The sequence below is a fragment of the Camelina sativa genome, chromosome 2 (genome assembly GCF_000633955.1).
Source record: "Camelina sativa cultivar DH55 chromosome 2, Cs, whole genome shotgun sequence".
NCBI classification, from domain to species: Eukaryota; Viridiplantae; Streptophyta; class Magnoliopsida; order Brassicales; family Brassicaceae; genus Camelina; species Camelina sativa.
Window position 1 is genome coordinate 450,526 of NC_025686.1, and position 27,074 is coordinate 477,599.

Sequence of the window (27,074 nt, forward strand, 5' to 3'; positions counted from 1 at the left end):
CTGATCAGTCATCAGATCCTTGATCAAGCTTTGAATAATTCATAATATTCGTAGCTCCATTTTTTTTTCTTCAAATATTTTGTAAACACAAATAGACTTTTGGGGGAGTGAAGAGAAACAAATACCAGATCAATTGTTTCAAACCGGAGGTTCATTGTGATTAAATGAACTAGACAGTTAAGTACAAAGTGTGTGACTATGCATGCATTTAGATAATAAAGCGCTTACAGACTTAACAGTAAACTGAAGTCAACTAGTTTCTACTACCATCAGATCAGGTTACATTGTTACACCAATAGTTCCAGAAACAACGCTTCTTGTTTGTTGGTGAGACTGAGTTCCTCAAAAGTTAAGGCACCGTCTTGAAGGCTGAAAGCACGTCGAGGATAAGGTCTAACCTGTTTACCAACAACATTCACGTCACTTATAAAGCATGTAGTACCATAAAATATAATCCAAGATGTGAGGGATAGAAAGAAACTTGAATCCTTAGAAGTTGCATTGAACTAATGCAGGAGAATAGCTACCGCAGATCACAGGGCTTACCACTCTATATGTGCCAGGTTTGACTAATCCAGCAGCATCTATGAAGTCAAAAAGGTACTGCACTTCAAAAAAAAACAACAGTCAGGGAAGCTTGACTACGAAAAATGTTTACCTCACTAATCAATAGAGACTCATGAACTTCACCTTAAGCTTGTCTGATTTGAGAAAGCGACGACCATGACGGCTGCTATCTGGCATTCTAACGAGTAGAGTGATGGCATCTTCATTTTCAGCTGATGGCTCGATGGGAAGCACTGGCTTCCTTGTAGTGGAAGATCTCTCAGATTCCTGCCATAAGCGACCCAAAACAGTGGAAATAAGAACTAAATAAAACTGAAGAACCGAAGGAATATCAGCTTTCACTGGAGAGGGCATTACAACCCAAAATAACTATTAAGGATACCTAGAATTGGATATCTAGTCATATTATCAATGTTAACCATACTAAGTTCTACTATGGATTTACGACAGACTAGATGTTCACAGCCTAGATTATGTTCCAATGAATGAATCTCTCACAAGAAAATCGGATTACCTCTTCAACGACCTTCTTATCGGGAGATTGTGACTCCTTGTGAATTCCAGGTTGATTATTATATGAAGTATTTTCTTTAGCTACTCCACTAAACAGTGCCTTTTCCAGCATTATTGCCTCTTGTAGCTCTTTTGACGGAATGCCACCCCACTAGTAGCAGTCAACAAGAGGTGAAAACAAGGTAAGACGAACACATGATCAACTAGAAGCTAGTCACTACGTATATGTTAATTTGTTCTTGACTGGCTAATTTCACTGATAAGAATAATCGAACTTGTATCAAATAATTAACCTCTTCAGGATAAGAAGCTTCAACATTCTGGTGATCCTGTCTGTGCTGAGAGCTGGTATTAATTGGTTGCTTTTGTTTCATGTCTTCACGCATGTCTTGCACTGAAGAGCTCCCAGGCTTCAAGTACAAAGGTTTTAGTTAGCAAGATAGCTTAAAAAGTTTCAACACATTATATTAAGGAGAAACTAATAAAAGTGTGGCTAACTTAACATGGATGTCCACCACCTAAACTGGTGGAAACTGTAAAGGGAAGCATCCCAAACTATAGTAATGGGCATGCATATATATTATTCGATAGCTTATTAACCAGAAGTGTGGAAAAGGCTTATCAGAGGTGAAGAGAAATTTAGTTCCACACCTGATATCTGCTACTTTCATTCGTATTAGATTGACAAGGATCGTGATGCTCCACGGACTGGGGCGTAAATTCAGCTAGTTGGTCTCGGAACGCACTCTCATGCTCTTCCATCTGAAAGCCATGTATGCTAAGTTGCGACATCGCGTACATGGTACATAGCAGATGAGATATCTATCAATGCCTACCTCTAAGGACATCGAAATTGCACGGGCAATGTCTTCATCTTCTCGGTTAATAACCTCTCTTGGAGATAAAACGCTAGATGGATCCTGCATCAATATAAGACAAAAAAAGAAGGGAAAATGTGTAAAGCTCATGCAAAATAGGAGCTAGACAGGGTGAAGCTAGAATACTATACATTGTCCAAACTATATCTTGTGTTGTGACGACCCTCTTGAAAGTCCTTCTTAGAGGCCTCAATGGCAGCTCTGATCATTTCTTCTTCAGCATCATTGCCATAGACGGGTGATTCACCATCCCTATCTGTCCCACCATGGACCTGGGATCCGTAGCTTGGTGAATGTCTAGCATAACCATCTCCAACCTGTCCAAGTCCAGGAGGACGAGCCTGATCATTTCCCCAGGTAGAGTGAGCAGGGAACCCTGTTACTTCTCCTGTTTGAGATGATGGAGAAGGACTTCCAGAGAGAGCAGAGCCACTGAGCTGCCTAAAGAGATTTCGTCTGTAATTGGGATCTAGAAGCAAAGAGGGTCTAAAAGCCCGAGCAGCAGAAAGGATAGATGGAAGTGCGCCTGGGACTGGCCTAGACTCGTTGACTGTTCTGGACTCGCTACCACGAACGTGATTGTTACCTTCCACAACGTTGTAGTCTGGACGATTGTCTAAGCTTGAATCATCATAACTGGAAGAACAACCCAACAAAACAAACAACTTACACCATTGGAAAACAAAATCATAGAAGAGAAAACTCAAAACTAAGGAGATTGAGAAACATACATGCTTCTTTCCACATCTCTAAAGTGGCCATTGATGGCTTCAGGGAGATTGTTGCCATGTTCCTGCTCAAAATTTTACAAAAGTTCAAAAGAACGCAACGAGATCTACTCAAGGATAGACAAATCAAAATTCCTATACCGATCCTACACAACCTAAAACCCTAACTCTCCCAATTCCATTGCATTGCATTTCAAATCTATCTGAAGCATTTACACATTGGATCACAGAATCAGAGAATCTAACCATATCTACTCAATTCTGTGTGTGTGTGATAACAAAATCAATCTTGCCCCAGTCATAGTCATGTCCTCTCAAGAAAATAAAGATTTGACGAAGAAAGAAAAAAACGAACCTCAAGTCTCTGAATCGCGAGGGACTCGGACGCACCAGTGATGCTCATATAAGACTGGATGGAGTCTCTCGTCGGACTCACCATTTCCGCCGGAGAAATCGGTGGCTGTCGGTTCGAGAACAACGAGTACGCCGGGAATTATAAAATGTGATTTGGTTTGTTTAAAATGAAGTTTTTGATAAACTGATTCGAACCGACAGGTGATGAGTCGCCCACAAAAGGTGATGTAATCTGAACTAATTTCTAATCAACAATTACTTTTTTTTTCCATATAAAATAAACTTTAATTAACACTTTAACAGTCTTCAACTTTTCTCTGTATACAGTATTTATTTTCTAAAAATTTCATATAAACTTAAAAGCATATTGAGGCCATGAATGGCTGCCTGTTTTTTGTTGGTTTTTAGATTTTGGTTTTTAGTTTTTGGATTTTGGATTTTGATTTTTTGAGTTTTTGATTTTTGGTGTAGATCTTAGTATTTGTAAAATCTGGTAACTTGATTAGTTTTTGGTTTTTATGTATAATAATTATTTTTAAAATAGTAAAATAAATATTATAAAATAAAAAAATACAATAATGTAGAAAAAGTATGAAACGTAGATCTTTTATAGTAAAAAAGTATATAAGAAAAATTAGTTTAATAATAACAAATATGCAAGTCTTTAGGAAATATCCTTAGAATAGGTTTTAATTTGTTCATTGCACAGAAAAAAAGAAGGTTTCGTTTGTTTTGGAATTTAATAAGTAATTAAAATAAATAAATATATATTAGGAAAAAAAAAAAAAAAAATCACGCTGAAAACCCAAAAAATGTGGTTTCTAGATTTTGTGAAGGAATTGCTAAAATCCTCTAAAAACTGGTTTTCCTAAATTTTAGGAAATCTATTTTTTCATAATCGTGAATGGCTCCAAAAATAGATTTTTCAGAATCTAAAGCCAAAAACCACTCTAAAATCAGGTGCTGTATACAGAGAATAAATAAAGCCAAAAACCACTCTAAAAATTTCATATAACATATTTCAAAAAAATTCAATTAGTTTTCAATATTGATTCTCTTTGTTTTTTTTTCTTTTTCAAAATTGATATCAACATTTTAAGCCAATATTCATTATTGCTAAATGATACATAATTGGGGGAAATAAAACATTTCAACTTTGCTTTTATTTTTACTAGGGTTAATAAGACAAGTAAAAGTATAAAGTAGGAGGAGAGGGAGGAATGAGAGGTATCTAGATTCTGGATCATGTTTGAAGGGGGAGGGAGAGAATCCGTAAGTTCTCTCAAATCTTGTATTCCGATATCTCTATAATAAAGAAGTATTTTCATTGCAATCTGTTCTTACAAGTTTGAGGTACTAATACTTATCAATATATATATATATATATATATATATAAAACAAAAAATGTGAAAACAAAGAGGTGTGAAACAAAAAGGTGCAAAAACTAATAAGTGCAAACATTGAAAGCTAGGGGTACGACGAAGAAACACAAATTCTAGATCAAAATATTGCAACTTTATATAAACAAAGAGGTGTAAAACAAAAAGGTGTGAAAAATAACAGCTGCAAACATGGAAAAATGGGGGTGCGACGAAAAACACAATTGTTGGATCGAACTTTGCAACTTTTGAGATCATTAACAAAGGGTGAGATCATTAATAATACTTAAAGAATAAAAGCTCTTTTCAAAGTCCATAAAAATATGTATATATATATATATATATATATATATATATATATATATATATATATATATATAAACAAAGAGGTGTGCAAACAAAAAAGTGTGAAACGAAAATGTGTGAAAACTAACAAATACAAAAATTGAAAGCTAGGGATAAGAAGAAGAAACACAATCGTTGGATTAAAACATTGCAACTTTATATAAACAAAGAGGTGTAAAACAAAAAGGTGTGAAAACTAATGGGTGTCAACATTAAAATCTGGGATGCAACGACGAAACACAATTGTTGGATCGAAAGTTTGCAACTTTTGAGATCATTAACAAAGGGTGAGATCATTCATAAAACTCAAAGAACAATTTTTTTTTCAAAGTTCATATAAATATGTATATATATAAAAACAGAGAGGTGTGAAAACAAAGAGGTGTGAAACAAAAAGGTGTGAAAACTAACAAGTGCAAACATTGAAATCTAGGGGTACGACGAAAAAACACAGATGTTTGATCAAAACATTGCAACTTTATATAAACAAAGAGGTGTAAAAAACATGAAAACTAACGGGTGTCAACATGGAAAGCTAGGAGTGCGACGAAGAAACACAATTGTTGGATCAAAATTTTGCAACTTCTGAGATCATTAACAAATAGTGAGATCGTTAATAATACTCAAAGAAAACTTTTTTTTCAAAGTCCATAAAAATCTGTATATATATAAAAACAAAAAGGTGTGAAAACTAACAAGTGCAAACATTGAAAGATAGGGGTAAGATGAAGAAACACAATTGTTGGATCAAAACATTGCAACTTTATAAAAACAAAGAGGTGTAAAAAAAAAAGTGTGAAAACTAACGGGTGCCTACATGGAAAACTGGGGGTGCAATGAAGAAACACGATTATTAGATAGAAACTTTGCTACTTTTAAGATCATTAACAAAGAGTGAAATCATTAATATACGCAAAGAACAAAATTTCTTTTCAAAGTCCATAAAATTTGTATATATATATAAAAACAAAGAGATGTGGAAACAAAGAGGTGTGAAACAAAAATGTGTGAAAACTAACAAGTGCAAACATTGAAGGCTTAGGGTACGATAAAGAAACACAATTGTTGGATCGAAACTTTGCAACTTTTGAGTTCGTTAACAAAGGGTGAGATCATTAATAATACTCAAAAAACAAAAATATATATTAAAACAAAAAGGTGTGAAAACAAAGAGGTGTGAAACGAAAATGTGCGAAAACTAACATGTGCAAACATTGAAAGCTAGGGGTACGAAGAAAAAACACAATCTTTGGATCAAAAGATTGTAAGTTTATATAAACAAAGAGGTGTAAAATATGTGAAAACTAACGGGTGTCAACATGGAAAGCTAGGGGTGCGACGAAGAAATACAATTGTTAGATGGAAACTTTGCAACTTTTGAAATCATCAACAAAGAGTGAGATCATTAATAAAACTCAAAGAGCAAATTTTTTCAAAGTTCATAAAAATCTGTATATATATAAAGACAAAGAGGTGTGAAACAAAAATGTGTGAAACAGAAATGTGTGAAAACTAACAAGTGCAAACATTGAAAGCTAGGGGTACGACGAAGAAACACAATTGTTGGATCAAAACATTGCAACTTTATATAAATAAAGAGGTGTAAAACAAAAAGGTGTGAAAACTAACTGGTGCCAACATGGAAAGCTGGGGGTGCAACGAAGAAACACAATTGTTTGATCAAAACTTTGCAACTTTTGAGATCATTAACAAAGGGTGAGATCATTGATAATACTCAATATACAAAAAATCTTTTCAAAGTCCATAAAAAATCGGTATATATATAAAAGCAAAAAGGTGTGAAAACAAAGAGATATGAAACAAAAATGTGCAAAAACTAACAAGTGCAAACATTGAAAGCTAGGGATACGACGAAAATATAAAATTGTTGGATCAAAACATTACAACTTTTTATAAACAAAGAGGTGTAAAACAAAAAGGTGTGAAAACTAATGAGTGCCAACATGGAAAGATGGGGGTGCGACGAAGAAACACAATTGTTCGATCAAAACTTTGCAACTTTTGAGATCATTAATAAAGGGTGAGATCGTTAAGAATACTCAAAGAACAAATTTTTTTTCAAAGTCCATAAAAATCTGTATATATATAAAAACAAAGAGGTGTGAAAACAAAGAGGTGTGAAACAAAAAGTGTGAAACAAAAACATGTGAATACTAACAAGTGCAAACATTGAAAGTTAGGGGTACGATGAAGAAACACAATTGTTGGATCAAAATATTGCAACTTTATATGAACAAAGAGGTGTAAAACAAAAATGTGTGAAAACTAACGGGCGCCAACATGGAAAGCTGGGGGTGCGATGAAGAAACACAAATGTTGGATCGAAACTTTGCCACTTTTGAGATCGTTAATAAAGGGTGAGATCATTAATAACACTCAAAGAACAAAAATATATATAAAAACAAAGAGGTGTGAAACAAAAAGTGTGAAACAAAAACATGTGAAAACTAACGGGCGCCAACATGGAAAGCTGGGGGTGCGATGAAGAAACACAATTGTTGGATCAAAACATTGCAACTTTATATGAACCAAGAGGTGTAAAACATGTGAAAACTAACGGGTGTCAACATGGAAAGCTAGGAGTGCGACGAAGAAACAGAATTGTTGGATCGAAACTTTGCAGCTTTTGAGATCATTAACAAAGGGTGAGATCATTAATATAACTCAAAGAACAAATAGTTTTTAAAGTTCATAAAAATCTTTATATATATATAAAAACAAAGAGGTGTGAAAACAAAGAAGTTTGAAACAAAAAAGTGTGAAACAGAAAGGTGTGAAAACTAACAAGTGCAAACATTGAAAGCTAGGGGTACGACAAAGAAACACAATTGTTGGATCAAAACATTGCAACTTTATATAAACAAAGAAGTGTAAAACAAAAAGGTGTGAAAACTAATGGGTGCTAACATGGAAAGATGGGGGTGCGACGAAGAAATACAATTGTTCGTTTGATATTTTGCAACTTTTGAGATCATTAACAAAGGGTGAGATCGTTAAGAATACTCAAAAAGCAATTTTTTTTTTCAAAGTCCATAAAAATTTGTATATATATAAAAACAAAGAGGTGTGAAAACAAAGAGGTGTGAAAGAAAAAGTGTGAAACAAAAACATGTGAAAACTAACAAGTGCAAATATTGAAAGTTAGGGGTACAATGAAGAAACACAATTGTTGGATCAAAATATTACAACTTTATATGAACAAAGAGGTGTAAAACAAAAAAGTGTGAAAACTAACGGGTGCCAACATGGAAAGTTGGGGGTTTCATGAAGAAACACAATTGTTTGATCAAAACTTTGCCACTTTTGAGATCATTAACAAAGGGTAAGATCATTAATAATAATCAAAGAACAAAATTTCTTTTCAAAGTTCATAAAAATCTGTATATATATAAAAACAAAGAGGAGTGAAAACAAAGAGGTGAGATCATTGATAATACTGAAAATACAAAAAATCTTTTCAAAGTCCATAAAAAAATCAGTATATATATAAAAGTAAAAAGGTGTGAAATCAAAGAGATGTGAAACAAAAATGTGCGAAAACTAACAAGTGCAAACTTTGAAAGCTAGGGTTATGACGAAGAAACACAATTGGTGGATCAAAAGATTTTAACTTTATATAAACAAAGAGGTGTAAAACATGTGAAAACTAACAGGTGTCAACATGGAAAGCTAAGGGTGCGACGAAGAAACACAATTGTTGGAACGAAAATTTGCAACTTTTGAGATCATTAACAAAGGGTGAGATCATTCATAAAACTCGAAGAACAATTTTCTTTTTCAAAGTTCATAAAAATATGTATATATATAAAAACAGAGAGGTGTGAAAACAAAGAGGTGTGAAACAAAAAGGTGTGAAACAGAAAGGTGTAAAAACTAATAAGTGCAAACATTGAAATCTAGGGGTAGACGAAAAAACACAATTTTTTGATCAAAACATTGCAATTTTATATAAACAAAGAGGTGTAAAACAAAAAGGTTTGAACAAAGAGGTGTGAATAAAAAAAGTGCGAAAACTAACAAGTGCAAACATTGAAAGCTGGGGGTACGACGAAGAAACACAATTGTTGGATTAAAATATTATAACTTTATATAAACAAAGAAGTGTAAAATAAAAAGGTGTGTAAACTAATAGGTGCCAACATGGAAATCTAGGGGTGCGACAAAGAAACACAATTGTTGGATCAAAACTTTTCAACTTTTGAGATCATTGATAAAACTCAAAGAGCAAATTTTTTTTCAAAGTTCATAAAAATTTGTATATATATAAAAACAAAGAGGTGTGAAAACAAAGAGGTGTGAAACAAAAATGTGTGAAACAGAAAGGTGTGAAAACTAACAAGTGCAAACATTGAAAGCTAGGGGTACGATGAAGAAACACAATTGTTGGATCAAAACATTGCAACTTTATATAAATAAAGAGGTGTAAAAGAAAAATGTGTGAAAACTAACGGGTACCTACATGAAAAATTGGGGGTGCGACAAAGAAACACAATTGTTAGATCGAAACTTTGCAACTTTTGAGATCATTAACAAATGGTGAGACCATAATAATACAAAAAAAATAAAAACTCTTTTGAAAGTCCATTAAAAAATCTGTATATATATATAAATAAAAAGGTGTGAAAACAAAGAGATGTGAAACAAAAATGTGCGAAAACTAATAATTGCAAACATTGAAAGCTAAGGGTACGACGAAGAAATACAATTGTTGGATCAAAACATTGCAATTTTATATAAACAAAGAGGTGTAAAACAAAAAGGTGTGAAAACTAACGAGTGTCAACATTGAAAGATGGAGGTGCGACGAAGAACACAAGTGTTGGATCGAAACTTTGCAACTTTTGAGATTATTAACAAAGGGTAAGATCATTAATAATATAATACTCAAAGAATAATTTTTTTTCAAAGTTCATAAAAATCTGTATATATAGATATATAAACAAAGAGGTGCGAAAATAAAGAGGTGAAACAAAAATGTGTGAAACAGAAAGGTGTGAAAACTAATAAGTGCAAACATTGAAAGTTAAGGGTACGATGAAGAAACACAATTGTTGGATCGAAACTTTGCAACTTTGAGATCATTAACAAAGGGTGAGATCGTTAATAATACTCATATAACAATGTTTTTTTCAAAGTTCATCAAAATCTGTATATATATAAGAACAAAAAATTGTGAAAACAAAGAGGTGTGAAACAGAAATGTGTGAGATAGAAATGTGTGAAAACGAACAATTGCAAACATTAAAAGCTAGGGGTACAACAAAGAAACACAATTGTTGGATCAAAACATTGCAGCTTTTGAAATCGTTAATAATATAATACTCAAAGAACAAAACCTCTTTTCAAAATTCATAATTATCTGTATATAAAAACAAAGAGACGTGAAAACAAAAAGGCGTGAAACAAAAATGTGTGAAAATTAATAACTGCAATTTTTAAAAGATGGGGGTACGACGAAGAAACAAAATTATTGGAAAAAAAAAACTTGCAACTGTTGGGATCATTAATAATTTTAAACCGTTAGATGAGATAATAGAAACAATTTCATCTATTAGATTAAAATTGACTTCCAAAATTGAATTTGCTATTATATATAGATTTTCCCAATTTTATCAAAAACTCTAATAAATAGACCACAAATATCAAGCCTTCCACATTTTTTCGTTTTTTTTTTCAAAGGAAAGAGGTAATTATGTATATTTTTGTCAAAGATGTACATGTACATATTCTTTTTGAATATTTACCATTCGATCTTCTTAGGTTTTTTTTATGACTGGAATAATCATCAAATACATTACCTATTAAACTTATCTCAGTATCTAACAATATTATTTCTCTTCCAAATCTATTTTTCTAATTGAAAAAGGTATTAAATATGTCGTTTGCATCGTTTAATTTTTTTCAAAAAATAATATTTAAGTCTCCTTTTCTTACTCACAAAAAAAAAGCAAAGTTGAAATGTTTTTTCCCCAATTATGTATCATTTAGCAATAATGAAATATTGTCTTAAAATGTTGATATCAATTTTTGAAACAATTTTTGTGAGTAATATTTAAGTGTTTGTGAGTATTGACATAATTGAACTTTCAATATTATAAGTCTCTTTGATATGTGTGGTCTATTTACTAGTGTTTTTCATAACTGAAATAATGACATATTTAAGTGCTTGTGAGTAAGAAAAAGAGACTTAAATATCATTTTTTGAAAAAAAATAAACATGAAAATGACATAACTATAAACTAACCTCAAATTTTATGATGTCGGCATATCGTTACTTGACATGAATGAATATCATCATATATAGTTGAGAGTCTCTCTCAAATCCTCCAATTTAATTCTTACTTGGTCAGATCTTTCACTATCTTTTTTTTTTGTTTTGTCTTTAACAGAAGAAACATTTTTTGGGGTAAAAAATGCAACAAGTTCTTCTAACATACTCATCGTTAATTTTTGATTAACACATTACGTATCAAATTCATCTAAGTATCTAGCCATTATTCATTCAAAAAAAAGTATCTAGCCATTATTTTCTCCCTTTATATATTTTTTTGGTAATGATTATTTCTTCTCTTTCTAATCTAGTACTAGTATTGTTTAATTGCAAAAATATTAAGGCCATGAATGGTAACAATTATTAAGTGGTTTTTTGGTTTTTAAATTCTAGATTTTGGTTTATGGTTTTTAAATTTTTACATTATTTAGAAAAAAATGAAAAAAAAGAAACAAAATTCAAGTCACGACTAAAAAATGTAAAAGTAGAGTAAAACATAGATTTTGGTTTTCCTTTTAAAATTGACAAATAAACAAAAAAAAACATCCCAATCTGGATTTCCTAATTTTTTTTAGGAAACCCAAATTTTTCCATAAATCGTAATTGACATTAAAGTAGATTTTTGGAAAATCAAAGACTTTTAAAATCTATATAACCCACCACTAGCCAGGCCTTAAATCACCAAACCTTCCATAGTCGATATCGAGATCAAAACCTTGCTCATCTCTCAGGTTATGAATACGATGAATAAGCCTACCGGAAGCAAGCTAGGGCTGTAACAGCCGTGTTTTGGGACATCAATCTGTGTCCGGTTCCCTCCGGCTTTGATCCTAGTCGGGTCCGTCCGTGTCTAAAACGGTATTTGAAGAAACGCGGTTACTCTCGTCGTCGTGTCACCATCACTGCTGTTGGCGTACTAGCAAACGTCCCCGCTCGCATCCTTAGAAGTGTCTTTTCCAGTGGAATCTCTCTCATTAACGTCCCCTACGGTTCAGGTTCTTCAGACACTAGCGGGGTTGTTTGTGCGTTTGCCGAGAATAATCCACCTTCTGAAGCTAATATAATGGTCATATCCGATCCGAATATCTTCACTGGTGTTTCTGGCTACTATAAACACCACCTTCTTCAGCCATGTCCCTATGATTCTCTTCGAAGCCTTCTTGAGCAAGATTCAGGGGCACCTGATGAGGAAACAGTTGAATCTGCCCTGTGGGATTGCCTAGTATGCCAGCGTGATCCTCCTAGCCATGTCTTTGAGGATCTCATCACGCATCTCCATGGCGAAGAACATGAAGAGTTACTTCAAAAACGGATCACACTTGATAACGGTGGTGCTCCTCCCCGAGCTCGTTCTCGACGGGAACCTTTCATGACGTGGGACTGGTGTCCTCTGTATCCAGGACCAAGGGTGACAAAGCAGGAGGCTGTAACATTTGTCTTCTGGGACATCAATACGTATACTGTTCCCCGTTGCTCTGATGTTCCTCTGGTTGCTCCGTGCATTAAACGGTTTTTGGTGGATCTAGGCTACATTGGTCCTTGCGTCTTCATTGCCGTTGGCCTGTTAACAGACGTCCCTGTTGACATCCTGAGGGCAGTCTCTTCCTGTGGAATCACTCTAACCAATCTCCCCTACGGTTGTTCCGAGGACATTAAGCGTCTCCTTATTGACTTCATCCAGATCCATGATGAAGATGAAGTTCCAGCTAATTTTATGGTCCTATCCGTTACTAAAATCCTGGAAAATGATTATGGTGGATACCTAAACAGCATGGGTTACAACCTTCTTCCGCCGTTTCCATATGCTTCTCTTCAAAGCTTTCTCCCGGTATATTCAGGGGGGCTTGATGAGGAGTACTATAAGTGCAGCAGTAGTGAATCTTCCTCCTACTGGTTTTGCTCAGTATGCCACCCTGGTCTTGCATACAAAGGCTTTGATAGTTTCACCACGCATATCTCTAGTGATGAACATCTATCCAAGTTGGTGGACCCGTTGCATATAAAAGATGAGAGAAGCAAGGAGGCTGTAACATTTGTCTTTTGGGACGTGAAGCAGTGTCCGGTACCCCCTTGCTTTGATCCTCGTCTGGTCGGTCCGAGTATTAAAGGGTTTTTGGAGAAAAGTGGCTACACTGGTCCTGTCAAGATCACTGCCTTTGGAGCACTAACAGACGTCCCTCATGACATCTTGAGAGGACTCTACTACGGTGGAATCTCTTTTGAACACAACTCCGATAAAAGTACCATCTTGATTAGGCTTAGTGAGTATGCCTTAGACAATCCATCTCCAGCTAATTTTTTGGTCATATGCGATCCGGAGATAATCGAGGTTACTTTTCAGTTCCTAAGTTCGAAGAAGAAACACAACCTTCTTCAACATGATTCTCTTGAAAGCTTTCTTCCGGAAGTGTTGCTTGGTGATGAGGAAGGGGATAAGTACCGCAAGTGCATTAGTGAAATGGTTGAATCTGCCAGCTTTGTTTGCCATGATTGCTGCCCTCGTGATGTTGAGAAAGACTTTGAAAAATTCTCCACGCATCTCTCTAGTAGACGGCATCAACGGAGGATGTTGGACTTTTTGCCTTACAATGTTCGGTTTCTTCGTCAGGATGGGGATGGTTCCTCCTACCATGGTGACAAATCAAGCCAAGGGAAAGTGCAAGAAACAACGGAGGGCGTAAACAAGAACAAGAGGAAGAGGAATAATAATAATGATAAGAAGAATAATGATAATCATCAGACAAAGAAGAAGAAGAGGAATTATGATGGTAATATAGTATTCCCTCTGTATCGATGATGTTTTAGAAAAAACATTTAATGTTTAAATATAAATGCATTATTTATTTATAATAATGTTTTTATAACTATTAATCAATAGTAATTCACCAAACTTTAATATTTTTATTTAATAATTTTTGAAAATTACAATTTTTTTAGCATTAATTGATAAAAATCAATCTTTGTGATACAAGAGAAAATTCTAGAAAATCATAGATTATATTGTAATCGAATTAAACTGTGAGTTTTTTTTTTTTAACACTTAAACTTCATTAATTAAAGAGGTATAGTTACAGAGTTTAAAAGTGATTGAATACAGACAGGAATAGTGTGATGAAGGTTAAACTCTGAAATCATAGATTGTTGTGCTTTAGCAAGTTTATCAGCGGGAGCATTTGCCTCACGAGCGATCCATTTAAATTCAACAGCTTCAAAACGTGTGGACCACCCTCTTATCTCCTCAATCCAATTATATATGTCGAAGCGAGGACTTGTTTCATAGAGGTTTCTGACAAGCAATTGGCTATCACCTTCAAAGATCACCTTCCTGTAACCACTTAGCCATGTCTGTTTCATAGCAAAACAGAGACTTTGTAATTCTGCTTCAAGGGCGTTCGAAACGGGTTTGCCAGTAATCTGCCCTGCTTCCTTAAATGTGCCTTGATCATCCCGGATTAACCAAGCCCCAGTTGCTCTTCTGTTTCCATCAAGAAAGCTTCCATCATAATTACACTTAAACCAATCCATGGGGGGTTGTCTCCAACTTCTGTTTTGCAGTCTGTGTGCGTTACTATTGACTGTAGTGGTATGAGAAGAATTCTGAATTCCTACAGAACTCAACCATTCATCTGTTTCCTCCTTTGCCTCTCGAAGTTCACGTTGCCAACTTTTAGATAGATTCCGGAAGGTGAGTTTGTTTCTGCTTGTCCATAGCTTCCATAGAATCCAAAATGGTAAATGTGATAATCTATCATATATCCTGCGATGTTTATGGAATTTGAAGATCTCTTTCATCTTATCCTCAACTGTGACTACTGGGTCCAGCAGACATCGAATGGGGATATTTGACGCCCGCCAGATTTCTTGGGCATGGGGGCATGAAAAGAAAAGGTGTTCCGTAGTTTCTCTCTCTATTGTGCATCGTTTACAGATGTCATTTGCAGAAATATGACGCCGATCAAGTTCTGCGCCTGTAGCCAAGGCGTTTGAGAGAAGGCACCAGAGGAAGTGTTTAAACTTCGGTGGTGTTTTTGTTTTCCATATCTCTTTCTTGAGTAGGGGGTCTCCTGGTGGTGGTCTATTATCAAGCATCAACTCCGGATGATGAGTTGCAAGCCAATATCCTGATTTCACGGTATATAATCCATCCTTCGTATAGTGCCAGCCCAAATAATCATTGTGTTGCCATATGCTGACTTTGATGGAAAGGATTGTAGCGGCATCATCCATATGGATTCGTTCGCGTACAAGGTGGGTATTCCAATCACTCTTATCTGGGAGTAAGAGGTTGTCAACTGTGGGAATATCATCTGACCGGTAATTAGGAGCTTTCCGTGGAGGACGTGGAGGGTGGATTGGAAGCCAAGGATCCAACCAAGTTTGTATGTGATGTCCATCACCAACAGTGTATCGTAGACCCTTCCAGAGTAGATCACGACCTAGTAGTATCGATTGCCAACCAAAAGATGGCTGGACTCCTCTATTAGCATTAAGAATGTTCGAGCCTGTGAAGTATCTTCCTCTCAGAACTCGCGACAGAAGGCAGTTGGGGTTTTGCAATATTCTCCAAGCTTATTTCGCCAAGAGAGCTTCGTTGAACTTCTCAATGTCTCTGAATCCAAGACCTCCTTCCTTTTTCAAAAATTTCATACGGTCACAGGCTACCCAGTGAGTTGTGTTCCCTTGTTGTTGAGTGTTCCACCAATAATGTGCTAGAATTCTTTCGATATCTTCGCAAATTTCTTTGGGAAGCTTAAAACAGTTCATGGTATAAACTGGCATTGCAAGTGCTATTGCTTTCGGTAGAATCTCCTTACCTCCTTGGGAGAGAAATTTATTATTCCAGCCTCTTGTCTTTCCCCGAATTAAACTGTGAGTTTTGAGACAAAAAAATATATTGTAAAAAAAAAAAAGACAAGAAATAATTATAATTAAATAAAGTATGTCGGTTGATTGAATATATTAAAAACTCTCTTGTCTCTCTTTCTCTATCTCTAATCCTAAAAATACCCAAATTAAATTCCTTCTTAGGGTCACAATCGTCGCTCACTTCTAAGAAGATGTCAACACAATTTATCGATAAGAAATTAGGTGAATTAATCTCTTTCTTTCTTTCTCATCGGATTCTTCTTCATTCTTTTCGTTGATTTCTGCATCTGATTGCCTCAATTTGCTTTTGCGCAGCTTTTTTTTTGGTCTTTCCCAATTTCAATTTCGTTTTTTTTTATGAACATTCTCCAAAATCTTACCTTGTTATTTTTTGATAGAATAGAGTAGATTTGAGTTTCTTGGTCCGATCTTGTTAGTCACCGGAATGATCTCTGTTCGTTTTGTGTCAATGCTCTCATTGTTGTTGATTTATAAAGTTTCAATCTTTGATTTATTTGTAGGGTGAAACTGAGTTTGGGTCAAATCACAGGAATGGATTTCGTAAACAATCTTGATACCGACACTTCCCTCTCCATTCTTTCTTGTCTTGATGATCCTTCTGATATTGTCCGTGCTAGTGCTGTCTCACGCTCCTGGCGTCAATTTGGTAATCCTCATACCTGTGTTGTTTCAATGTAATCTGAGTTATCTCTGTTGAATCTTGATTATGCTGAATTTTAATGTTTCGAGAATGGTTTTTTTTTTTTTTTTGGCATTTGTAGTGATTAATTACAATCTCTCCAAGAATCTATGCTTGAAGCTGTTCCATGAGCTATCTAATGTGAGTCATATAGTAGAAGAAACACATAATGAGTCCTCCGAAGCCGGGTCAAGCAGTGTTATGGACACACGGCTACTTGAGAAAGAGCATCGGGCTTACGCCTTATTGGCTAGAGGATGCACGTCCTCCCCTATCCAAAGCTGTATTGCTGATGCCATCGTAGCTTCTAGTACTGATAATTTCCCTGCTGAAAGCATCTCGAACACACTCGACGAACCTGATCGGATTGGTGAAACCCCTTCATACTGGTCGAGTACAGGGCAACACAAAACTTCGGTGCCTGAAACGCTTCTTTACAGGTTGATGGGTGATTTGTGTGTCATTACCGAATTCAAAGTTCAGCCTTTCCAAGGTAACAACCCCCCTTTGTCAAATGTTTCTCTGATTCTCTCTCTAATTGAGATTTTTGTTGCTTTAACGGTTTACACACTTTCTGTAGCTTTTTTCCAGCGCGGTCATCCGATATACTCTTCACATTATGTTCGTATCCGGTTGGGTCACCACAAGAATGACAACTCACCACAGTACAACAATTCAGAGGATAAAAAAGGTGAGCCAGGAAAGAGTTATGTTGAAAGCAACTATGTATGGACTTACACTTCACAAGAGTTTTCGATGGCTCAGGTGTGTTACAAGTTACAAAGTCACTGTCTTCCTTGGTATAATATATAAAGCTTGTTTCCTGAACTGTGATGATGGTTTCTATGAGTAGGAAAATCTATTGCAGACCTTTAAGCTTCCAGAACCCGTTCTTTGCATTGGTGGGTATGTGTTAGTCGAGTTTCTAGGTCGAGTTCAGACACAAGAAATGGATGGCCAATACTATATATGGTACATCTTCTCTCCCTTTTGCTCTAGGCTTGTTTAAAAACTTTACAACTTGTGCAATGTGAAAGTAGTTTATGTTGGTTGTCTTTGCAGCGTGTCGCATGTTAAAGTGATGGGAAGATCACTAGCACAATCATTTCGAGTGCAGAATGTGGATGACTGTGGAAAATTTGGATTGAAGGTTTTGAGTTACAGTGATCCAAAAGATATGGTTGTGATGGATGCAGAGGAGGACGAGATGGATGCAGAGGAGGTTGAGATGGATGCAGAGGAGGAGCAAGACCAGTCTAGAGGGATTAGAAGCCTTGAACAGCTCTTGAATTACTTGCACGGGCATCCTCTTGATGTCGTGGACATCGAGTATGTTTTGCCTGAGTCTGACAACGAGGATGCTGAATCAGACGATGAGGTTTAATTACTAGTTCCAGTTATTTTGGCTTTGTTTTTAAATGAACCTTTAGGTGTTTTTCATCTTTTGCGAGCGGTTTTAAAGCTTCTTCTCCAGCCATTTTGGCTCGGGTTTTTTTATATTATATTTCATCTTATTAATAAAACCGAGTGTTACAGTTACAGACCTTAACAGAAGTTAACAGCTATTTTGGCTCTCTCTTCCCTTTTTGTGTTGTAAAAGATTGTCAAGTTTCGGAAATAATGTTGTAAAACAAAGGAAGAAAGGTTTCTAGTTTGTGCCGTTAACTTGTCATTCCAGAGACTCGATCAATGTTTTGAACATCTAGCAACCATAGGAGTTTATTGGAATTTTCAAGAAACCACACTTACTATAAATCACAAACGAATATCTCATAAGCATTGTTCACGAGACAGCCGCAGAGCAATGCGGATCTTCATAACTTAAGGTTTGCTCCTGATCTGAACCCTGTCCCTCCTCCAGATCCAATTCGAGGTCAGAGAGGCTGATTCCATCCTGCATCAGTTCTTCATCTAACGCTTCATGTGCCTGCACTTGTAGCTGAACAGCAACATTCTTGTTTGAGGACTCCCGCGGACTCAATGTGATTTCATGAGGCCCCTGAGACTCCTCAACGCTCTCCAAAGGATGAAAATCTCGCTCTTGGAATTCATATTCCCCTGTCCAAGACCAAATTTGGTTACTTCAAGTACCATAGGCGACCAAGACTAGGATTAAAATAACAAGAAGTTTCACATCATTAATACCAAATCTCAAAGCAGAACCTGAATCTTAAGTAACCTTAAAACAATTGCATAAATAACTTCCAAGATACAATATTATTTGTGAACTGAGAGACTCACCATAAGCAACAGAATCGGTAACAGGTTGAGTGGACAACGTTTCTAGTTCTTCCTCCATACAAACCGGTTCTGGCTTCTTTTTCTCACTACCTTCTCCAATTTTCTTTATCTCTGTTGGTTTTTTTAGTGTTGGCTTTTTCTAAATAAATCATAAGAGTTTGCACATTGGTTGATATAAGTTACAAAAAAAGGAGATCGATCAGTGAAACTCACCTATATTTGGGACAGCTTGTAAAGTTTTCTTTTGTAAGTCATCTGCGCAAATGAGCTTTACCTTCTTCTGTTGTCCTAAATCAACGCAACAATCCTTTTCTGTCTGTTCTCCAGTGTCTCTATCGGCTCTTTTCTTTCTGTATTTACCTTGGTTAAGTTCATCTGCATAAAACAAAGTTTAGTAAACCTCAACAGCGAACAAAAACGCATCAGGAGATGAAGTGGAGATGTTTACCATCTGTTTCTCTGAACTCATTCTGCATTTCTGGACATCCCAGTTCTGGCTTCTTTGTTATAGCTTCATTGTTCTTGTTACTTTTCTTAAGCTCATCATCAAGTCTCCTGACTGTAAACTGGCACAGAATTTCTAAGCAGTGTTCCACGAGCGGCTTCGCCAGACGTAATTCGGCACCTCTGCGCCGACATTCTACAATGGAATCGTCTTTCACACATGCACCCAAAACTGTTAACACACAGAGAGAACAATGATTAAAAGCTAGCATCTCCCATGATTGTCATGAAAACATAGGAGTCAGAAGCAAGGATTAAATTAAGGATCTCATCCGACTTGTTATGTAAAACATGGATATATTTAGCGTCTCAAACTTTTTCATGAAAACATTAACCACCAGAAGCATGGATTAGGGACATGTTTTGCTTACCAACAACCGGAATCTCACAAATCAACCTGATTTTATCAAGAAGTTCGTACTTATTTATCTCAATCAAGCGGAGCTCTGCCAGTACAAGATCAATCTTTTTATCTTTGTTATTGATGAAAAGCGGCAAATCATCAGCTCTTGTAGTAGCCACAACTGTGACATAAAATTAAACGTAAACAAACCAGTAGGGTGCTCAGCAATAACAAAAAAAATGCGAGATGGTTTTATCAGAATCATTATTTCTAGCATTGGGTGGTGATATACCTTCATATCCGGATTTGCGAATCATCTCTGACAGATTCGCCAGCCATGTCGCATCGCTGTCCAATAGCAAAAAACAAATTTTATCTGAGAATCTCTCTGTTGCTTTAGTATTTTCCATATTAAGATCCTCTTCTCGGTTCAGAAGCCTCGTAGAAGTAGATAAGACGAGACACTTACTCGCATGAAAATACACACAAAGCGGCTTTCATAAGCGGAAAGAACAAAATCTAAAGTGCTTAAATTGAAATTCATTCGCAAACGTATCAAGAGCTAAACCTGGACCAAGATACATTTCATAGATGCAACTCCGAGTCGCCACGTTTCACCATGCGCTGCGTTGCAAAAGATTCTAGTCAGAACCTACCATACATAGAGATAGTCACTGAAATGAAAAGTACTAATAAACGTGTTCATCTGACGGATACAAGCAGTCCACGGTTCTTTTCTTGGTCATATATGCAATATGTCAAAGTATATGATCTTCAGTTCATATAAGATTGGACGAACTGCAAATCAATCAGTCAAACAAATAAATCTTGCTTATGTATACTTAGTAAGAACTTTCAAATAGACACTTCACAATTCTAACCAAAAAAAAAGCTGAAATTTATCAGGAAACAAAGCTTTGAAGATAACTATCAAGTATAAACTGTGCAAAGAAACCAGAAATTGAGTGCAAATATGAAGAGATCGTGCAACATAATTTGTGACCGTGACCAAAAATATGGCTATTGAATCAAAGCATAGTTAGCTTGCAGAATGGGCTCATGTCATCGGTGTCGTGAGCCCATTCTTAAAGCTAACTATTTTTAAGACATCAGAGCTTTTGCGGTGCAGTGCGTGTTTCCTGTGAATATGCTAAAGATATGCCGTTGCAATAATGGCTGGATGAGTGTATACATGACATGCTGTTTAAGGATTCATGTTCACACTTGTAGCAAACAATAGGAGGTAGAATTACAGGGCCAAAACGCAAAAAGAAAAACTGAATAAAACCATTACCTTTTCACCAGTAATCGTTCGGCGTCACCTTTGAAGACAGACTGGTTAAGTTCAACGCAATTATCTCATTTAGTCCATCCAATTATTCAACAGCCTCTTTCTCTTCAATCAGCCAATCTTGTACTTCTCATGATTCTTCTCGCTCGCCACGACTACCACAAGACCTATGCATATCCTATAGTCTGCACGAAGTATCTCCGCACATTTATGGATGTCTTTCACAAAATAAAGTTTGGGAGAAACAACTGCAGTCAAATAGAAAAACGTCTAAACAAAAGCATCTGGACAAACCTTTTGGGTACCAGTGATGGGAACCTGCGCACAAACAACAACGTAGCCTTGATCACACACTTAGCCCCAAAGACGAGGCATCCTGTCAGAAGTGATAGGAGCATTCACATGGCCTTCACTGTTTAGCTGAGCACAGAACCAAAAACCAGAAATTTACTGAGCATGTAGTGAGAAATAAGGTAAAACCAATTTTTTAACAGATTTATCAACAAAATTAAAGAACACGCAAACTCATTTTTTACCAATTGTGATAAGTTTTTAATAACAATAAGTAACTTTTCTTTAGCAGTACCGACTACAATAGACATCGCAAGGTCACTGTACCTTGTGACTAGACACATGAACTAAGGATATAGCAACCCTCCAACAAACCTTTTGAGTTTCGATTAAAAAATGATAAACTAACAAGCACGNTCCGCACATTTATGGATGTCTTTCACAAAATAAAGTTTGGGAGAAACAACTGCAGTCAAATAGAAAAACGTCTAAACAAAAGCATCTGGACAAACCTTTTGGGTACCAGTGATGGGAACCTGCGCACAAACAACAACGTAGCCTTGATCACACACTTAGCCCCAAAGACGAGGCATCCTGTCAGAAGTGATAGGAGCATTCACATGGCCTTCACTGTTTAGCTGAGCACAGAACCAAAAACCAGAAATTTACTGAGCATGTAGTGAGAAATAAGGTAAAACCAATTTTTTAACAGATTTATCAACAAAATTAAAGAACACGCAAACTCATTTTTTACCAATTGTGATAAGTTTTTAATAACAATAAGTAACTTTTCTTTAGCAGTACCGACTACAATAGACATCGCAAGGTCACTGTACCTTGTGACTAGACACATGAACTAAGGATATAGCAACCCTCCAACAAACCTTTTGAGTTTCGATTAAAAAATGATAAACTAACAAGCACGTAAGCAGAAGCTCCAAATCTTGCTACACGTAGAGCGAAACATCCTAGGTCCCACATATTTTGTCTTATACTCTACCAACTAACTTAATTATATTAAGCAAAAAAACTCTGTTCCTTTCTTTCTCTCAGCCTGTTATCATCTTGAGATCTTCATCAAGAAACTGCGTCTCTCTTTCCATAAATTCACATCAGCCACACATAAATACATCTTAACACTCCTAAGCATTTCACTAGCCCACTTACCTCGTCCAAGATATTTTCTTTTTGCTTAAGACACTTTCTTATCGTCAGTTCAGTGTTTTTCAAGTTCAGCTGCGTACCTGAGCCAGAAAGTGTATCAGGATGGAACTAAGGCCGAGAATGCTCAAAGACTGTCTCTTGGAAGATTCCAATTCCTGTTCCTCAAACGGGTTCAAATCGATGCCCAGACGGCCTCCTCTCAACCCTTTCACAATGATACCAAAGAGGAAACAATCTAATGCATTGCAGGCTGTGATTAACGCCGTGAAGAACCTCCGTTCCAACGCCGTTAAATCCGCTCCATCGGGGATCTTACCTAGGACCCTCTCTCGGAGGTTAACATCCAAGAACAAAGCAGAAAACCAAACAAGCATCACTGTTGTTCGGGTTAAAGACATCGTGCGGTGGAGTTCGTCTAAGGACCTGCATGAGGACAGATCACATTTCGAACTGTCTCCACCTCATCAGTACACAGCCAAGACAGCGAGAACAGCCACGGGATCCTCCACCACAAGCGGCACATCTTGCAGCAGTTGGTGTGACTCGGATTTTACATCGGAGTTTTTACCATCATCATGGGGAAGTAATGTTGAGGAGTGCGGTGAAAAAGAGAGTGTTAAAAACAACTTACACTGCGTCGGCGAAGATTCTTGCACAGCAGTAATAGTCGCCGACACTGAAGTGGGACCTGAGGTAAGAATACTATATTTAGAGAAATGGAAACTCGTACTTATAACATTAATTAATCACATAGTTTAACTACTACATGCATAATAAATAAAGAAAATACAGAATCAAATAAAATAAAGTGACAATGTGATTTTAAGATCTTATGGGTTGACTTTGCTTCAACCATAAGGTCGCCCATGCTGTCTCTAAATGCACGTGCAGCTGTTTGTTAATATAATAAATTCACATGAAGACAAAACAGAAGCTGGTAGACATATAGAATAGCATTTACAGTACCCACTAATTTCTTTCTGACTACGATATCTAACAATTTATGGAATGGGTCTTTATAAGAGTGGCTCTGCATTAACATTTAATACACTCAAATTATAACACTGTCTACTATAATAGTTGGATGATTTTGGTTGGTCCTAATATGCAATGATCATGGTCAGGAGGACTTACAGTGTGAAAAGGAGCACAACAGCCCTGTCTCAGTGTTTGAGATTCAACATGAGGAATATGACGAAACATCAGACTCTTCCTTCAGTCAATGCCTTGACAATGTGGAAAGTGCGTATAGAAATCCTTCATTGCAATCAAAGCAAGTTCTCTTCTTAAAATTTTTCAAGACTTCAAAATTCTGAAACAAACGCTATGTGATGATTTTTGCAGAAACCAAACAAAAGCTCATGCAAACGATTCAACGGTTTGAGACTTTGGCCAACATTAGTCCTTTCACTTTGAACGAATGGGCCTCAATGGATGAAGAATCTTGCATGGAAGGAGGACAAGTGACGGATATCAAATATGATGATGAGAATTGTGATACTGTTGATGGAGAGACTGAAGATGAAGACGCTGATGAGACTGAAGAGAAGGCAGCACAGCTATGGAACCGGGTCAAAGAAAGACATGCAACTTGGATCCACGAAGAGCATCTGATAATGGACTACTTCAGAGATGAACTGATGCAAAGGACAAACTCGTTCCACGAAACTCAACACTTTGAGGACCAATTGGTGAGCGAGGCAAAAGGATGGTTACAGGGACAGAGAGAATCAGAGCTCGAACGCGGAACATGTGAGCAGAGGAGACAAGCATGTGCTAGAGAAGTTGAAAGACGAGGCTGGGATGAGAAGCGGATGAAGGAGGAGCACGAAGAGGTTACCACGCAAATTGAGGATGGAATCTTCAGCCTCTTAATGGATGAAACTTTAACTGCGCTTTACCAATGCTGATTCCAGTCACCTGAACATGACAAAACGCAACATCATCATCAACATCAATGTTTAAGTTACTACTCGCCAGAATGAATCCAGACACAAACAAGATTCTAAAGCTCATTGAGGTGACATAAAGCTTTAGAAATTTAGCAGGCAAGACAGTTTTGATTAGAGCTTGATTTAAAAAGCTTAGATTTTGCTCTGCTTATGTAAGAATGAAGCAAACGAATAATACAATGTACATTAACCTCTAAAACATACACACCTATGTTTATGTTTGCTTCTAATTTGTAGGAGATACAATACAATGTACCTTTTTTAAAATGTCTCTGCATAAGTATAGATCACCAATTGCTATAGGCTATATCAGATGAACCCACGATGAAATTAGAAATTGAAGTCGTGCTAAACGAATAAGCAATAGAAACAGAGAAGAAATTTCAAAATTGTAAGAAAAAAATTAGTATTTGGGATCATCCGATTCGCGATAAAAAATCCTCAATTTCAAAGGCCATCAATGAGAAACGGTGAAGAGAGGATTGTAAAATTCCGAATTGTTCAAAATCAGAGAAGAAAATAAAAATTTGAAACACGAGGGAAATAATGGGCTTATTTTTGTCATTCTTATCAAGCCCATTTTGTGTTTGGATATCATTGATGCCCATTATGTTTAGAACAATAAAATGTCTTAGAGAAATTAACAAAGTTTTTATTGTTGACAGAAACAAAATTACACTATTGTTTTTAATTTTCTTTTTCAATGGAATTTCAATTTACTCTTTTTGTGAAAAGTGAAAACGCAACGGGATCTACATGTAAAATTGGACGAGAAAAGTAGAATAGACTAATATGGTATAGGAAAATTTATTTGGCTAAGGAAATAAAACCCTTGCAGATTTAAGAAGGATGATTAACAAAAAAAAAACTTAGATAAAAGGAAATTAGGTATCAAAACTAATACGTAAATGAACCCAAAAAAAAAGATAGGATAAGATTTTCAAGTAAAGATAGGATAACAAAAAAAAGGAAATAAAGTATTAGACAAGGATTGGTTTAGTATTGTATTATTGTATAAGGATTGTTCGTGTCTTTCTCATCGAACCGACTCTAATACATCGAGATTAAGATCTCATCATCTTTCTTCTTCGATCCTCAGTTTGTTCATCAATCGAAAACATGGATACAACTACTACGAAGAGATCTTCGGCTTTGTGCTCGTGATATTGACGCTTCTCTTGGGACGTTCTTGTTCAGCGGCTGTCTACAAAGTAAAAAACACGAACTCCGATGGATGGATTGCCAACAAAGACGTCTATGATTGGACCGAGGGTAAGGAATTTTTCCACGTGGGAGATTCTTTCTTCTTCGAATACAATCCCACCTTCAATGACGTTACCCTAGTCTCTGACGCTTTAGAATACGATCTTTGCGACTCCTCTTCTCCTAAAGCTGTATACAACACAGGACACGATGTAGTAACCTTCACCGAACCAGGATATCACTACTTCATCAGCTCAAATCTAGCTCAATGCACTTTGGGACAGAAGCTCGATGTTCTTGTCGTTTATGACCTTTCACTTCCCATTCCTCCACCACAACCAAGCAAGATCCTTCTGTCCGGGATAATCTACAGAGTTGGTGACTTGTCTAAAGTATGGAGCATTTCCTGAAGAGAGTGACTACTACTATAATAGGGCTGAAGATAAATTGTTTCATGTCGGAGACAATCTACAATACGGAAACGAAGTAAACGACGTCTTAGAGAGCAGCGGAGACCTAGAATGTATATTTGGCGACCCTACTTCTCCCCTAGTTGTGCACAGGACAGGCCACGATCTCGTCACGCTCACCAAACCAGAAGCCTACTATTTCATTAGCTTAGAGACAGGCCACTTTGAGGGTGAGCTTCAAATCATTGTCGGACAAACACCCAATGCTCAGAAGGTGTCACCTATAGTCCGTCTCACAAGGTGGTTTCGTTCTTTTAGATCCCATCACCACGAAGTATCCGGATCAACTATACAAGCATATGCATGCTACATTCTGGTTGGATTTGGTTCGAGATTATGTAACTAAAAGACTCTATTAGTTACATACTAGTTTAGTATAGCTAGTTCTTGTCTTTCATTCTTTCTTTAGAATTTGTATATCTTGAAGTACTTCCAGTACTACTGTATAATTTTCAGAACCAATTCAATAAAGAAGAGATTTTGCTTCAACGTTTCTACTTATTCTGATCATCATGAGAATTCCCTAACAAACAAAGTTTCATACATTGAATGGACTAATTAAATTTGCTAAAACAGTAAGATATGATTTATACATAATAAGACTTGAAAAGAAAGAAAACCAGATTTTTGGGTTGAATTATATGCTTTATCTTTGTATTATATATCATTATTCCCTTTTCTATGGTATACCTGGAAAAAAAAATCATTCTAAATCATATATGATCTTTTCAAAATTGAGGAATCAGTTAAAATGCAGTCATATTGAGCAATCAGGTATGCTCATTCTTGTAATATCAAGAACTGTAATTAATGTATATATATAGTGTTATGAACAAAATGCTGGAGATTAGTATGTACCAACTGGTGCAGTACTTGGAGGTGAGAGTACATTGACTAAGCCTTTGGCTATAGCCATAAGTATATTTCTCTATATATAAAAAGGAAGAATCATTTTGCTTTCCAAATTAAATTTATATGAACGTAATTAACTA

General features: G+C 36.1%; 4 protein-coding genes across 5 annotated transcripts; 2 read left to right on the plus strand and 2 right to left on the minus strand.

Moving 5' to 3' along the window:
• Window positions 109–3,258, minus strand: LOC104712217 (plant UBX domain-containing protein 9-like). Its single transcript, XM_010429067.2, has 10 exons — window positions 3,042–3,258; window positions 2,690–2,751; window positions 2,090–2,594; window positions 1,917–2,000; window positions 1,732–1,842; window positions 1,374–1,490; window positions 1,082–1,231; window positions 691–834; window positions 547–603; window positions 109–398 (listed from the first exon to the last, which is right to left on the minus strand). The coding sequence occupies exons 1-10, from the start codon at window positions 3,123–3,125 to the stop codon at window positions 288–290; spliced, it is 1,425 nt and encodes a 474-aa protein (XP_010427369.1). The 5' UTR covers window positions 3,126–3,258; the 3' UTR covers window positions 109–287.
• LOC104712275 (F-box protein At4g00755) lies at window positions 16,038–18,172 on the plus strand. Its single transcript, XM_010429136.1, has 6 exons — window positions 16,038–16,145; window positions 16,445–16,590; window positions 16,706–17,116; window positions 17,204–17,388; window positions 17,477–17,595; window positions 17,686–18,172. The coding sequence occupies exons 2-6, from the start codon at window positions 16,476–16,478 to the stop codon at window positions 18,005–18,007; spliced, it is 1,152 nt and encodes a 383-aa protein (XP_010427438.1). The 5' UTR covers window positions 16,038–16,145; window positions 16,445–16,475; the 3' UTR covers window positions 18,008–18,172.
• Window positions 18,260–21,465, minus strand: LOC104712235 (putative two-component response regulator-like APRR8). 2 transcript variants are annotated; one of them, XM_010429089.2, is made up of 9 exons: window positions 21,297–21,465; window positions 21,006–21,187; window positions 20,280–20,335; window positions 20,004–20,175; window positions 19,740–19,892; window positions 19,313–19,540; window positions 19,078–19,239; window positions 18,865–18,975; window positions 18,260–18,681 (listed from the first exon to the last, which is right to left on the minus strand). In XM_010429089.2, the coding sequence occupies exons 3-9, from the start codon at window positions 20,298–20,300 to the stop codon at window positions 18,407–18,409; spliced, it is 1,122 nt and encodes a 373-aa protein (XP_010427391.1). In that variant the 5' UTR covers window positions 20,301–20,335; window positions 21,006–21,187; window positions 21,297–21,465; the 3' UTR covers window positions 18,260–18,406. The 2 variants fall into 2 exon arrangements, with proteins under 2 accessions (XP_010427391.1, XP_010427418.1); XM_010429116.2 differs by having other exon boundaries at window positions 20,004–20,059; window positions 21,297–21,464.
• Window positions 22,356–24,680, plus strand: LOC104712285. The gene is made up of 3 exons (XM_010429145.2): window positions 22,356–23,150; window positions 23,582–23,699; window positions 23,802–24,680. The coding sequence occupies exons 1-3, from the start codon at window positions 22,560–22,562 to the stop codon at window positions 24,365–24,367; spliced, it is 1,275 nt and encodes a 424-aa protein (XP_010427447.1). The 5' UTR covers window positions 22,356–22,559; the 3' UTR covers window positions 24,368–24,680.